General features: G+C 43.1%; 1 protein-coding gene across 4 annotated transcripts in view; it reads left to right on the top strand.

Annotated features, from left to right (window-relative positions):
• The window catches only part of OSBPL10 (oxysterol binding protein like 10), a 78,923-nt gene that overhangs the window by 26,527 nt on the left and 37,556 nt on the right, over nt 1-14,840 (top strand). For 3 of the 4 annotated variants that reach the window (XR_008332903.1, XM_053409598.1, XM_053409599.1), the window contains exons 4-6: nt 5,402-5,596; nt 9,699-9,909; nt 13,096-13,247. Coding sequence is in view for 3 of the 4 variants with exons in the window: in XM_053409598.1 (XP_053265573.1) it covers nt 5,402-5,596; nt 9,699-9,909; nt 13,096-13,247 (558 nt within the window). In the remaining variant the exon portion in view is untranslated. The remainder of the gene's footprint in view (nt 1-5,401; nt 5,597-9,698; nt 9,910-13,095; nt 13,248-14,840) is intronic. The other variant, XM_053409600.1, reaches the window with a different exon arrangement.

Raw genomic sequence — 14,840 nt, 5'->3', positions numbered from 1 at the left:
GTTCTGAAATAAAAGCAAGGGCACAGATGGTTCAGTGTGATGTTTGAGTGATCTCTTTATGACCATAACCAACTGCCAATAGCTGTTTCCAATGACTTCTAATTGCAGGTGGTAGAAAAAGAAATAGCTTTTCTAAACCACAAAAAATAACCACTGTAAAAAAATTATTGGGCTGTAAAGAAAATGCCCTAGTCTTTAGACTAGGTAGCAATTTGGCCCAGTCTCATAGCCACGGCATTCCTCGTCTTTATAGAAAACGTACTAAGTAAAGGGGTGCTAGGTCAGTGGTTATGTTTAATGTCTTATCTAACATGCAAAAAGACTATTATTAATATAAGTGATATCAGTACAAACCATTTATTCAAAAACTGCTACAGTCAGCCTGTCATTTTGACCATGAGTCAGAGTAATCACCTACTACAACTTCAATAATTCTGAGGCATGTCTGAGGCAATGTCCAAGAAATCCTTGCTTTACTCCTTGTACAAAAAAACAAAAACCAAAAATGGCAATATTCCCCTCCCTCTCTTTCTATATATTTTAAGTGAAACGCTTTGTATTCTGAACAACAGTGAGTGAATTCCACCAGATTTTCCATCATATCCCTTTCTCGTCCAGAAAATGTTTGGACACCAGGCTTGATTATTAAGAGTCTGTGTAAATGGGACGCGGGTGGCACTGTGGGTTAAACCACAGAGCCTAGGACTTGCCGATCAGAAGGTTGGCGGTTCGAATCCCTACGACAGGGTGAGCTCCCGTTGCTCGGTCCCTGCTCCTGCCCACCTAGCAGTTCGAAAGCACGTTAAAGTTCAAGTAGATAAATAGGTACCGCTCCAGTGGGAAGGTAAACCGCGTTTCCGTGTGCTGCTCTGGTTCGCCAGAAGCGGCTTAGTTATGCTGGCCACATGACCTGGAAGCTGTATGCCGGCTCCCTTGGCCAATAAAGCGAGATGAGCCCCGCAACCCCAGAGTCGGTCACGACTGGACCTAATGGTCAGGGGTCCCTTTACCTTAATAAATGAAGGAGAGATTTTACATGTCTTAAACTCATTGTTAATATTCACTTACCTTTATTCCCCCGTGATTTAAAATGTAACTTATAGATGTGTGACCTTCTTTATCTTGTATGACTCCCGCATCAATCAGTTGGAGTCAATATGGCCAGTGATGAGCGCTAATGGAAGTTGGAGTCCGACATCTGGAAGGCCATGAATCCCCCTCTCAGTCCTTTGTATTCTCATGTAAATGCTAAGACAATTAATATTATTTTCTCTTTCTTTCTTTCTTTCTTTCTTTCTTTCTTTCTTTCTTTCTTTCTTCCCACTGTTTTCTCATGGCTGTGTGTCTCACTGTTTTGAAGTTAAGTCTTTCCCCCGGACTGAAATATACTTCCCTTTTTTTACTTTGGGTTCTTGTCTTCCCATTCTTTTTTAAACTGTTTATGCAATCACATATTCTGATCAAAGCAGAGATCATTCTTTTTATCTTCCCAGACAGTAGCTACATATTGTCATTTTCAGTTGTCGAGTATTGCTTACATTTCATTATTTTCTTCGTGTCTTTTATCTTGTCCCAGTGGGTTATTCTCATACTCTTTTTAGTTTGTCTTCTATATTTCCACGGTAAGCCTCTTTGGTCTATTTTGCTTCCTGCGTTTCACCTCCTCTTTGTTTGCAGATATGATAGGTTTTTTCTCCTCATGCTTATGATTTCTCCGAGCTGGTTGCCTTTTCCTCTTTCACATTCAATTTAAGGCTCTGATTCTTCATTCTCTAGCTCCTGCTGATCTTCCATTGAAATATATTTTCATTGAAATATATTTTATTCCTTCTCGATATTCTCCGTCTCTGCATTTTTCTAGTTCTTTGCTGCTTGTTAAACCACATATTTCTTCCCCTCATTGTATCTTTGCACACTTTTCTCTAAATGGGCCTTTTTGTGCGAAATTCTTTTTGCAGCTGGCTGAGTTTGATTCTTTGTAAAGAAACACCTAAATCCAGCTCCTAAAAAATAATTTATTTCTCTTTAGTCTCTCTCCCACAGTTCTCCCCCCGCCCCTTTCTCCTTTCGCTATTTTGTTGTTTTTGTTGAATTGGGCAGGACTTGTAGTATATAGTGTGTGTTTTTAGGTGCTTCATACATGTCATGCACATGGCAAAGAGGTTCAGTGTTCATTACAGAGTCCTTGTATTTGGAATTGCTTCTCTCTAAGCCTGCTATAGGAGTGATATGCCAGAGAGCCCCACCAGTTGGATTTGCAAAGATAGATGGGCCTGGTTTATAGCCAGAGTTATCCCTGGATGGGTTTCACCTAGTCCGTCTGGCCCTTATGGTGAAACAGATATATTCCCATTCTGGGTTTCCCTTCGTTGGAGGAAATCAACCCACAATTGGCTCCTTGAAGTCTTGGTTATATAGTGATTATATTATTTCTAGACTGCCTTCACCTGGCAATTGTAGGGTGGCATGCTGTTGGAAGTTGGGGTACAACTCAGCTTGCAGGGTTAAGACCAGGCACCCCAACCTTCGGCCCTCCAGATGTTTTGGACTACAGTTCCCATCATCCCTGACCATTGGTCCTGTTAGCTAGGGATCATGGGAGTTGTAGGCCGAAACATCTGGAGGGCCACAGGTTGGGGATGCCTGGTTAAGACTGATTAAAGTAAGCTCCCTGCCCCTATTTATCTCTATGCTGACTTCTATCTGTTTGATGTTTAGAGTGGTAAGTCTTAGGTTGCGTTATGCTTACAACGTCCAGCTCCTCACACACAGTCTCCAGACCTCAAGGCAAGAGGTCCTGATGGTTCTATCTTCTGAGAAGAAGAGTTTGGATTTGATATCCTGCCTTTCACTCCCTTTAAGGAGTCTCAAAGCGGCTAACATTCTCCTTTCCCTTCCTCCCCCACAATAAACACTCTGTGAGGTGAGTGGGGCTGAGAGACTTCACAGAAGTGTGACTAGCCCAAGGTCACCCAGCAGCTGCATGTGGAGGAGCGGAGACGCGAACCCGGTTCCCCAGATTACGAGACTACCGCTCTTAACCACTACACCACACTGGCTCACCACAAAAGTGCTCGCATGGCTTCTATGTTTCTCCAGCTAGATGGTGGGGGGAAGGAGTTCTAAAGTCCTGGTTTACTGTCAACAAGATTCCTGCATTTGCAGGGGGTTGGACTAGGTCAGGGTTTCCCAAACTTGGGTCTCCAGCAGTTTTTGAACTACAGTTCCCATCAGCCCTGACCACCGATCTTGCTAGCTAGGGATGATGGGAGTTGTAGTCCGAAAGCAGCTGGGGACCCAAGTTTGAGAAACCCTGGACTAGGTAACTCTCACAGTCCCTTCCAACTCTATGATTCTGAGAATGTACTTCTTTTAGTAAACATAAGCTTTTTAAAATTTTCTACCAAGTCTCAGTCTGAATACCTTTCAGCTAAAGGTGTGTTCCAAGCAAGGATTCATTTAACTAAAATTAACATCTGTTGCAGCATACAAACCCTATATGCCAACACACACACAATAGTATATAATATATTTAAAAGCTGTGAGGTGGTTTTGGTGAGGCTTGGGCAGCCCTTTTTGAGAGCCACCAACCACAGCCAAATATAGTGCGAGGAATGGCCTGGCCCCTTGGCCTCAACTTGCTCTAGGGTGGGGATGAGACCTCTTTACTGCATTTGTCTCTCCTCTTTTCCCCATCCTGTGTTTGATTTCCTCCTTCTTGTGCACAATCCCTGCTTCCCTAGCAAACAAAGGGCATATCAAGTGTTTCCTCCATATTTCACTGTCCAGAGCCTGGTTAAGTAAGTGAAATTTCTTGCACAAAATAGGTGATAGATTTGTTTGTGCTCCTAAAGCAGAGTTTGGCCTTGGGGTAGATGTATCTGTCCTGAATATTTCAGGTCATTCGCCACTCTCCTCAGTATTTAGAAGGTCCTTTTGACAGCTGAAGGGGGGGAGAGCCTTGTTTGCTGTCACTGCTACAGGGCTGCTTACAAAGGCAATCTGTACTGCATTCAGGCTCTGTGATTTAAGTACTGCTTGAACACTAATAATCTCTCCTCCAGCTTCAGTTGTGAGAGCTCCTCATGAACAAAAGATGTGTGCTGCCAAAGTCTGTAGGAGAAAGCAAATGAGAGCATCAATATTAATAGACAAATAGTTGCACGTGGTATATTTTAGTGCAGCAGCTAACCTTTGGAGTTGTGCCCTGACAGTTTGCAAAGCACTGTGAGGATAAAAATCATTTGCACCCACCGCAACCTGGATGCTACTAATCGGTCTATGGGTGCACCCAGAGCCCTGTCTAGTCTAGTGTTCATGGGTGAATTTTGCTTGTTGGAAGATTCAAGATGCAGGCAATGTATTCGGGCAAGTCCGACATTATAATTTGTGTGCTCAACCTTCACCTATGAAGCTTGGTTGCATCAAGCAGAGAGGGTTTGACCTCCTCTGTCTAGGGTAAGGTGAACATCTCCTTGTAAGAGGGGGTAGTTCTAGCTGCCTTGCTGTTTAACATTTACATGAAAATTCTGAGTGAGATCATTTACAGGTATAGGGTGAGGACCAGCAATATGCAGCTGACACACAATTCTTCTTTTCTCACGCTCCTCTCCTTCATTAGATGAAGGCAAGGCAAGGCACGTTCTGAATTTGTTCTTGGGTGTAGGCATGGTCAAGATTAGGGCCAATAAACTGCAGGTAGGCAAGGTGGAGTTTCTCTTTGGTGGGAAGTTCATCTGCTTAGGTGAGTGGTGTTCACCTTTCTCTGAATGGGGTTGCTGTCCCTTGAAGGATTGGGTTTCCAGACTGGGGCTGCTTCTTGATCCAGTTTCATCATTGAAGATGCAGGCTGCGTTGGTGTTGTGGACTGCCTTCTACCAGCTGTGTCAGCTGCAACCCAATTTACACAGCCATAGCCTAGCTTTGACTGTCCGTGCACAGGCAACCTCCAGATTGTAATCTTCTGAACATCCGTTGAACAGCAGTGTTTGCACTGTCTACAAACATCTTGTCTAGCCTGGTAAAAAGGAGGCTGAGAGGAGATATGATAGCCATCTTCAAATATCTAAACGGCTGTCACGTGGAAGATGAAGGAAGCTTGTTTTCTCCTGCTCAGGAGGCTAGAACCCAAACGAGTGAAGTCAAGTTTCAAGAAAGGAGATTCCCAACTAAACTTTCTGACAGTAAGAGCTGTTCAACAGTGGGATGGATTCCCTTGGAAGGTGGTGGACTTTCCTTCCTTGGAAGTTTTAAAGCAGAGGTTGGATGGCCAGCTGTGATGTATGATTTAGCTGAGATTTCCTCGGGATCGCTTCTGACTCTACAATTCTATGATCTCCTCACTAATTGAGAGAGTTCCTTATGCTGTCATGTTATGCTTTTAACTTCTTGATTATTCCAGAGTACTCCAACCTCACGAATGAAAAGCTTGTCTTTGTTGCCTCCTGGAACATCCAACTCCACATCTTCTTCGAGTTCTCAGAAAAGCCTGAATCAAGTTGGGCCACCAGTTGTCACCATCACACATCACAAATCACCTGCAGCAGCCCGAAGAGCCAAGAACCAGTGTCCTGGCCAGCTCAATGAAGTCCGAGAGGTAGGGGACAGATGGAGCTTTCTTGTTGGTACAAAGCATGACACAAGTGGGTTTTCCAGTTCTAAAAATTCAGATATTTAACTTGAATAAGTTCTTGTGGTTTAAGATAAATACTAATTTTACCTTTTAGCGGTGCAACATTGTGTGTGTCTGTGTGTTTGTGTGAATAAAGTAAATGGATGATTAGCCGGTTCAAAATAATGTACTTTAGTTCTGCTTGGGGAATTGGGTGAAATGAATCTTAGCAGGAAACCTGTGCATTCTGTCTCTTTCTCTCGTCTTCACAGAAGCAAGTCCTCTTCATTCTGTGATTAGCATGCTACCTATTTTGCAGAGAAAGTTTTCTGTACTTAGTTCAGGTTTGGAGAGCTGCTGTTGTGAATTCGGAGTTTGAGGGGAAGCTTGCGTGTGTCTGGACCAGCTTAAAATCTTCCACCCAGTTCCATCAGAGGGATGAAACTGGACCTGTACAGCTAGAGACTCCCTTCTCCTAGTTGGTGCAAAAATGACTTTCTTTTGTAAAAGCATCAAGGAAAGAGGATGAAACAGGGCGTTCTCGTTTGGGTGCAGTTAGCTGCTCATACATACATTGCATGGACTCTCCCTGTCTTTGCAGTGTAAAGAGTTCACTTCAGCCATGGGAAGCTGAAGTGGTACCGTCCAAATGTTTTGGATTGCAACTCATATCAGCCTCAACCAATATGGCTAATGGTTGGGGATGGTGGAAGTTTGAAGTCCATCAGCATCTGGAAACCAACTGCATTGGCTTCTCTTGGCAAGCCATCTCCTGCTGCATGAAGTTCTAAGAAAAATGACTCTACTCCTTAATAGTCTTGGTCCACAAGTGGGTCACAATCCATCTTTTCAAGCTGCTTCTTTGCTGCAGGTAGAAGCTGCGATATACATGCAATCCTAAGGGTGCAACTCTACCAGGGCTTGTGTGCAATCTTTCTGGATAAAAACGCTTGCCAGGAATTGAGTTGCACAGGCAGGAGGCCATGATTATAGGGGTGCAGGTGGTGTCTCCTTGCTTGCAGCAGTGGGAAGATGAAAGGACTGTATTAGGGAGGAGGCTTCTTAGGGATTATTTATGAACCTGTGCATTTACAATCAAGATATTCTAGGAGGTCAAGCTTTGTGGGCAAAAAGAGCTTTCCCCTTAACGAACCTGCTGCAATCGAACTTCTACTCTTTTCGTGGCTGAAAGCTGCCACTATCTGTTGATGGCTCTGCACTAGGGGTTTTAACAGCTTTGATCAAGATGGAGTACATAAGGAAAGTGGGAGCTTTAATAAAAGCTGTCTTCTAAATGAGGGAGATGCTAGTGCCGTAGCTTCAGATGAATAGAGATCTCTGAAAGCTTTAGTGCTTTTTACTTGGCACAGTTGCGCTACTAAGACGGAACCACTCTGTGTGTGCCCTGTTTTCTGTGATGGATTTTGTTCCATTCAGCACTGATGGATAATACAAGTAGTAAGTAACAGTGGTACTATGGGGATGTGTGGAGAGAGGAATTGTATGCCAGATCTGCTTCCTCTGAGAGATAAATCTAGCAGGGTAAAATAACTAGTAATACTTGCTAATCATTTCCTGTCGTGCATGGTGGTTATTTGAATTTTATTACATGCAGTGGACATATGCTCCAGAATTGGTTTTTCGCAGGGATAAAATGTCACTAAGCTTATGGCATAGCTTTTTAAGGGATCTTGATGAAACAATGAAAATGTTACTGCCTTTTTTATGCTGCATAGCCAATGTGGATGTTATGGACTACAGTTCCCATAATTCCATAACATTCAGATTTATGGACTACAGTTCCCATAATTCCTGACCAACACCACCCAGGGGACTTCTCCTTGGCTATCACTATTTCATAGGGATGCCAGTAAGAGAATTTAGCACCTGCTGGTATCAGTGATAATGATTTTTATGTATGTGGAGCGGGTGGTCCTGTGGTCTAAACCACTGAGCCCCTTGGTTTTGCTGATTGGTAGGTCGGTGGTTTGAATCTGCACGATGGGGTGAGCTCCCGTTGCTCTGTCCCAGCTTCTGCCAACCTAGCAGTTCGAAAGCATGCCTGTGCAAGTAGATAAATAGGTACTGCTGCGGCGGGAGGGTAAGCAGCATTTCCATGTGCTCTGGTTTCCGTCACAGTGTTCCGTTGTGCCAGAAGTGGTTTGGTCATGCTGGCCACATGACCCAGAAAGCTGTCTGTGGACCAACGCTGGCTCCCTCGGCCTGAAAGCAAGATGAGTGCCGCAACCACATAGTTGCCTTTGACTGGACTTAACTGTCCATGGGTCATTTACCTTTACCTTACCTTATACCTTCAGATTTTCGATTTTGCACCAAGCATTTATTGGTTGTTGATTGCAAAAAGATTAGGGATTTCACACCAAAATTATTAAATACAAGAGGGTAGGCATGATCGGAGAAATCTCTGAATGAATCCTTTCTGGTGGCATGTAGGGTTGAGTTATATAGGATTGGATACTTCCCAAGGTTGTTTGTGTTTGTGTGTGTGTGTGTGAGAGAGCGCTACACAGTCTTTAAACTTTACTTTTCAGAAGATGAATCTTTGCCCTTCTTTGCTAGATGCTCGTAACCCTAAGAGAGTAAGCTTCAATATTGGGCGAAGGGCTGAACTGGAGGAACATGTAGCTCAGCCATATGCTTGCCTGTGGCAGAAAAATGTGTATATTTTAACCAAGCTGCTTCACTGACTTCTCAAACTTGCATTGAGGGAACATTGGAAGCTGGTTGCGTCAGTCCAATTCTAATCTTGTCAAGCATTTTGCCGTATTCATGCTAAATGCGATCTATTTCTGAAGGAGGGTGTGGGAAAGCACCAAAAGCTTTTTGCTAATGGAATTGTGGTAAAGAAAGTCGGAGGATTGCTATAAGAGACAGAACACTTGTGAGGTTATTGATCATTAACTTAAAATATCTTTAGAAGAGCATAAATAGAGCTTTTGAGACAAATCTGGAACAATAATGTAGCGCATTGTAGATTCAGGGTTGGTACAAAACGTACTAAAGATCAGGCATTGTGGGTCTCATTTCCATAGATCCTGGCTCCTATTGCTGTTCTACCAAACAATTATTCCAGCCAAAGTAATAATAATCTGCAATTGTGGAAAATATTCTAGTAAGAAATAACTCACTTTGAACTCCCTAGGCCACAACCCTAAGTTCCTTTTAAGTGTGGAAAAACCTCAGTTAGAACGGAAAAGCTTTCAGAGAAGCAAAGGGCACAATTGGCACTTGATTACGTGAAGAGTTGGTCTCTGCTGTATTGAAAGAGGCAATGCTGAATCCATTCCTAAAGGAACCATCTCTAGATCTGGTGTTTTTGAACTAGATATCAACCAGTCACTAATACCGTATTCTTAGGTTGTGGAGAGGGTCATGGTAGGGCAACTGCAAACTTTCTTGAATGGTACTGATTATTTTTTAAACCCATTCCAATCTTGGTTCGGGCCTGTGATTTCTTACTTCACTGGCTCCGTGGGGTAGGTTTTGGGGCACTGTGTTACATCTGAAGATGTATAGACAGTGTACAGTTCACTGGGGTTTTCTGTTATTTAGACTTGCTATCATATTAATGGCATTTGCCATTAATATGTGAACCGCCCTGAGATTTACAGGTAAAAGGTGGTATGCAAATTTTAATAATAATAATAATAATAATAATAATAATAATAATGGTGATTTCTGTATTAACAGACTAGCTTTAAGCTACTGACAGACTTACTGAAAATAAAGTTTTAATTGATGAGTGAAGATAGTGTATAGAATGATACACCCTTACAAGATACCTGAATAACATTTGGTATGCACATTCAGGGCAAAATTCTACATTTCAGGTTAGAATGCTAGTTTTTGAGGGGAAAAGAAAAGGTGCTAAATATATTGTAATGCCACGTCCCTTTGGTATTCATTTGGTAGAATGAAAGTTGGTATTACATTATGGCTTGGAGCAGGACAGGATCTTTTTTCCAGCTGTACTGTGCAACAGAGAAGTCAGCAAGCAGTGATAATAGTAACCTGTTGACAAATTGGCTGCACATATGAATGTTTAAATATGTACATATACTTGCAGATCATGAGCCAGGTGGAGGGACAGCAGAAAAGCCTTGTGCAAGCCATTGAATCCCTCCCAGGTTCTGGTCCTCTTTCTGCCTTGGATCAAGACCTGCTGCTTTTAAAAGCTACCTCTGCTGCCACCCTCAGCTGCCTTGGAGAATGCCTGCATATGCTACAACACAGCATACAGCAAGCGAGCCAACACAGTAACAGGACATTGTCTTCAGGTGAGCAATGCTAACCTTCTTGACTCCTCTCTGGGAGTTACCAATAGTATCGTAACACCCCCTTTCTTAAAAAGAAGACTCGCCTCTCAAGAGAACACACGAGTCATTTAACCAAAGTGTAAAATAAAGGGAGCACCTGTGAAGTTTCTTCACAGTTCTGGGTTCTTACATCACGCCTAAGTCAAACCATGGCTTTGCACAAATGTGAATTCCCAGAGAGAAGATCCTAGCTGCTTCGCTTCTCCCCAACTTTGCTAAGCTAACCCCATGGTTTGGTTTTTACCATGTTGACCAAATTTGGACTTGTGGTCTAGCTCTCTTGGACAACGCATGAGTGGCAAACCATGGGGCAAACCTTGGTTACAGCTGATAGTTAGTCTGGAGAGAGCTAAATCACGAACCCAGGTTTGGATGTGATGCTAAGCCAAATTATGGCACAACGTCAAAAAGACTGGGGAGCTGCAAAGCAGCTGGGATCTCATTTCTAGAAACCTGCATGCTTGTGTGTTCTTGAAATGAGCCAGCTGAGCTTTGATGTTGGGTTTCAAACTGGAATGTTTGTGTATAAGACTTGCAACACAGGCCAATAAACAGCCAGGAAAGTCATGCTAGTTTTTTTGCCAGTGCTTTGTGAAAGCATAGCCTTAATCTTGCATTCCAAGTACAGATACTGAAGATTGGGTTGCCACACTGCCAAATTGCTGTAATCCATTGGCTGATGCAAATTTTTGCTTAGCTTGTTTTGTTTATGCACTGTGACAATATAATAATGCAAACTGTAGTAACATTTTGTTTTTTAAAATAGGAATGACCTTTCGGCATATTAAGCCTATGCAGGTCATACAGAGGCATTTTAAGTTCTGAAACTTTTAGCAGTTAATTTCTAGACAGTCTTTTATTTGAGCTACAGTTTCAGAACACCCTCAAAATCCACTAAATTCCACAAACGTAGCATTGGAAGTGCAAATATATAAAACAGCTAACACTTTGCATTCTAACACTCTCGTCATTATCATTGAATGTTGTTCAGTACCTAACCTTTTGGATCTATAAATAGCCATAAATTATCAAGTGTCAAAGCTACTTGACACTTGATAAGTTAATTAATTAACTAGGTTAAGTTAATTATGAACATCTTCTTAAGATCGACAATTATTCAGGCAAAAGTATGCCAGTTTGGACTTGATATGGCCCAGTAATAGGCTTTTGCTTGCCAGCCGTTGATCATTTTCAAAGTGGCACATGCCTCGAACATGCTGACCCAGAGGCTTCTTTGCACCTTAGAGGGAGGGTGATTTGTCATCTGGATGATAACCTGGGATTTTTGCCTTTGAGCCAAGCCCATTGACTTTGTGGGCCATTTGCAATAAAGCGGTGGTGACCAGGAGATGATGGCTACTGAGTTACGATGCTGCCCTGGTTCCGATTTGAGTTGAAGTATGTGTTTGCAGCTAACAAGAATCAGAACCTTTTTAAAATTACAAGCATCTCCTATATGCTGTTCTTGTGAGGAATTGCTGCCATCCGTGATTGCATGGGACAGTCTGGTCCACGGTGCCTTCAATTTATTGGCGGTTGTCAGGGAACTGCCATCGCAGCCAGGAGTGGAGGAAGGGCTCCCAAGCGATGCCGGAGAAGGTCCCAGCAGGAAAAGAGGGGACTCAGCGACTGGGGAAGGAAATCAGCGTTACACCAGGGAGAAGGGCGGGCAGAGGCGGGCTTCGGAGGGATGGCTCCAGAGACCAGCGGGGAGAGCACGGGTCCTCCACTGCCCACACCCACCCTGCGCAGAAGACTTCCGCGCAGGGAGGCTAGGCGGAGACTATCCGTCAAGGAACTTTTATGTTGGAAGAAGTTCAGGAAACGGCCACTGACGGATTCTGCCAGTGACTGAGACAGACGCGGAATCAGGACTGTCCAGCCAGGGGAAGGTTTATCCAGGCAACCTCGCCGAGAGTGGCGGCAACTTACGCACGAGCAACCCCCAATTCCCATTACAGCGGTGTTGCCGAGTTTTCAATGAAATATGCCTGTGGAGAGGCTGTTTGCCCAAAAAGTATACCACGAACTGAAAATATCACTGGGTCACAGAGTGTGCAAATTCTAGAATTCTGTCTTTGTTCCATCACAAACACCTGATGTGAGCAAAACAGGGTTAGTAGAATTCTGTGTTGTCACACAAGCCTGTCCTCCCTTTGATCATGGAGTGGAAACTGCTTCAAGTCTTCATCTTTTAAGCTAACGTCAACTTGCCTATCAATGCCTGTGCACCTTTACTTGAAGCAGGTCTTGGACTGCTTCTGCCACTGCTGCTGCTGCTGTTGTCCAAAGTCTGGAGCCAGTTGCTCAAGTACATGTTTATGCTGGAGCTTTCTTGTAGCCTTGAATATGGGTATTAAGATAATCTTTGGAGTAAACCTGATGTTCAGCAGCATTCACAGCTAGAGAGCTAAATAACACTTGAATAAAAGGGATGATATAGTGTTGCCTGCCCTTGGGTGTCTATGTGCAATGGTGTCTTTGGGCATATATATATATAATATGCAGTGACTGGGGGAAATGTCAGTGACTCTCTCTCAGCTGTTAATATTTGACACCTAAGTACTGTCTAAAAGGAAGAAGTGAAATTGCCTGCACTTATTTCAGAACTGAGCGAATCAAGTCAAACTCCCATTCTGTTTTGAGAGTGGTGTTCTTATTATGCTGGTGCTCGCTCAACAATGGAACCGCACTTGCTACAAATAATAATAATAATAATAATAATAATAATAATAATAATAATAATAATAAAGACTGGTGTTAATATTTGACACCTAAGTACTGTCTAAAAGGTAGATGTGAAATTGCCTGCACTTATTCCAGAACTGAGCAAATCAAGTAAAACTCCCATTCTGTTTTGAGAGTGGTGTTCTTATTAGGCTGGTACTCACTCAACAATGGAACCACACTTGCTTCAAATAATAATAAGACTGGTGCTGTGATAGGAGGATCTTACGAGTAGCAAGAAGGGACGCAAACAAGGTTGAAATACAAGTGACTTAATGGGAGGCGGGGGTACAAGTGGCCGAGAGAGATGTTCTTTACTGAGACCTCCCTCAGGCGTTGAGAGAGATTCCCATTCCCTGAAAATGAGTATGCATTGAAGGAATGACATTGCTGGTAACTTTGGCTCTGTTTCTGTTTCAGAAAGCTTTCTGGGATGGCATGGGCCAAAGTCACATTCCGCAGAGCAGCTGAAAAATGGTGCCCTTAGTTCTTTGACAGTTGCTAGTGCCAATCTTACGTGGCCAGGAGTCCCATCTAAGCCGCAGGAGGCACAAACCATATCGTCTTTGTTGGTGAGTGTGGTGCAATTAAAACACTTGGGCCAAGTATTTCTGTGTTCTAGGCATATTGTGTATGTGTGCTGTGTTATGTAGCTGAACAGATCACCTTTGAAATGTCCTTTTTACTAATGCTCGTGTTTCCTCCCTAGTCTAGGAGTTCTGGTTTATATGAACTCACTTGAATGTAAGTTGCTGTGCAGGACTAGAACTTAACCTCCTTAAGATTTATTTCATACTGTGCATTTAGACCTCCCCATTATAGCAGAAATATATGAAGCTGTTTTATACTGATACCTCCCTCTCGTGCATGGATGCAGACATACGGATCAGCACATGGGCAAACGTTATTAGTACATAGGTTGGGAGTTATTGGTTCTTGTAACCAGAGATGTTTAAATAGCCCTTTTAGATGTTTGGTGAAGAAAAAGGCTGGAGAATATAAAGACTGTGGGTAAATGAGTTAAGTGCTTCTGCTCAAGTGCTGTGGATGCTGTTCTTTCAGTCTTATTAGATTGTGAAGCCCTTTGATTAACAGGTTAAGTGTGTATGTATATGTGTTAAGTATATGTGTTGTGAGAGACCTCATTCCTTACCCTTTATTTTTTCAGTTCACTGTGCAGTGAAGCAAATGCCCGCAGAAAATACCTAGCATAAGCAGAATGCTCTTTCCCTTTCGTGCTGAATTTTTTCCAAAGGCCCCCTTGAATTATGAACTGAGAATGAAATGTTGTGGCATATTTGAAGTGGCTCCTGGGTAGCTGCTGTAGTGGGAATTGGCTGCATAAATTCTGTTTGTGTTGCCTGTGGATGTGACACCTGAAGTTGGGAGCTTTTTGCTCAGTCTTCACTCTGCCAAAATAAAAATAAAAGCCTTCAGAAAGTGATGAATGGCGTTTTCAACCCAGGGAGCGCATAATCCACAGGTAACCTCGCTGACAAAGGAATTGCTTTAATAAACACCGTAGCTTCCCTCATCATAAGCCTGTTAATGATTTTCATTTTCACAAGTCTCATTATCTTCATCCAAGTCAGCAGTATTGCTTTCTATGCCCTTTGCTTCATAATGTCTAGTCATTCAGACAAGATGAATATGTTTACTGCCTCCTTGGGAGCCAATCAGAGCTCATGCAGCCAGCCCTGCTCCCCATCTCCCCTTAACTCACATGGTCCACTTTATTGAGATTCCCTTTGGATGTGTGCCACTTACATCCCAGTTCATTTTCTTAGGCTGCACTAAGAGATTACTTGACAAGCAGTGTAGTGTTGCCATAGATCCCCACCTAGTGGTCAAAAGCTGTTCCAGTGGCTATGCTTTGAAACCTTTTACTGTATAGAAAAGTCTATGGTAGAAGATTGAAGATTTTTTTCTTCAAGAATTAGAACATGTTACGGGCAGATTCTGGGATGCGGGTGGTGCTGTGGGTTAAACCACAGAGCCTAGGACTTGCCAATCAGAAGGTCGGCGGTTTGAATCCCTGCGACGGGGTGAGCTCCCGTTGCTCAGTCCCTGCTCCTGCCAACCTAGCAGTTGCACACAGTACAAATAGATAAATAGGTACTGCTCTGGCGGGAAGGTAAACGGTGTTTCCGTGCGCTGCTCTGGTT

The sequence above is a fragment of the Podarcis raffonei genome, chromosome 12 (genome assembly GCF_027172205.1).
Source record: "Podarcis raffonei isolate rPodRaf1 chromosome 12, rPodRaf1.pri, whole genome shotgun sequence".
NCBI lineage: Eukaryota > Metazoa > Chordata > Lepidosauria > Squamata > Lacertidae > Podarcis > Podarcis raffonei.
The sequence above is the reverse complement of the archived record's forward strand: the minus strand, read 5'-3'. Positions and strand labels throughout refer to the sequence as shown.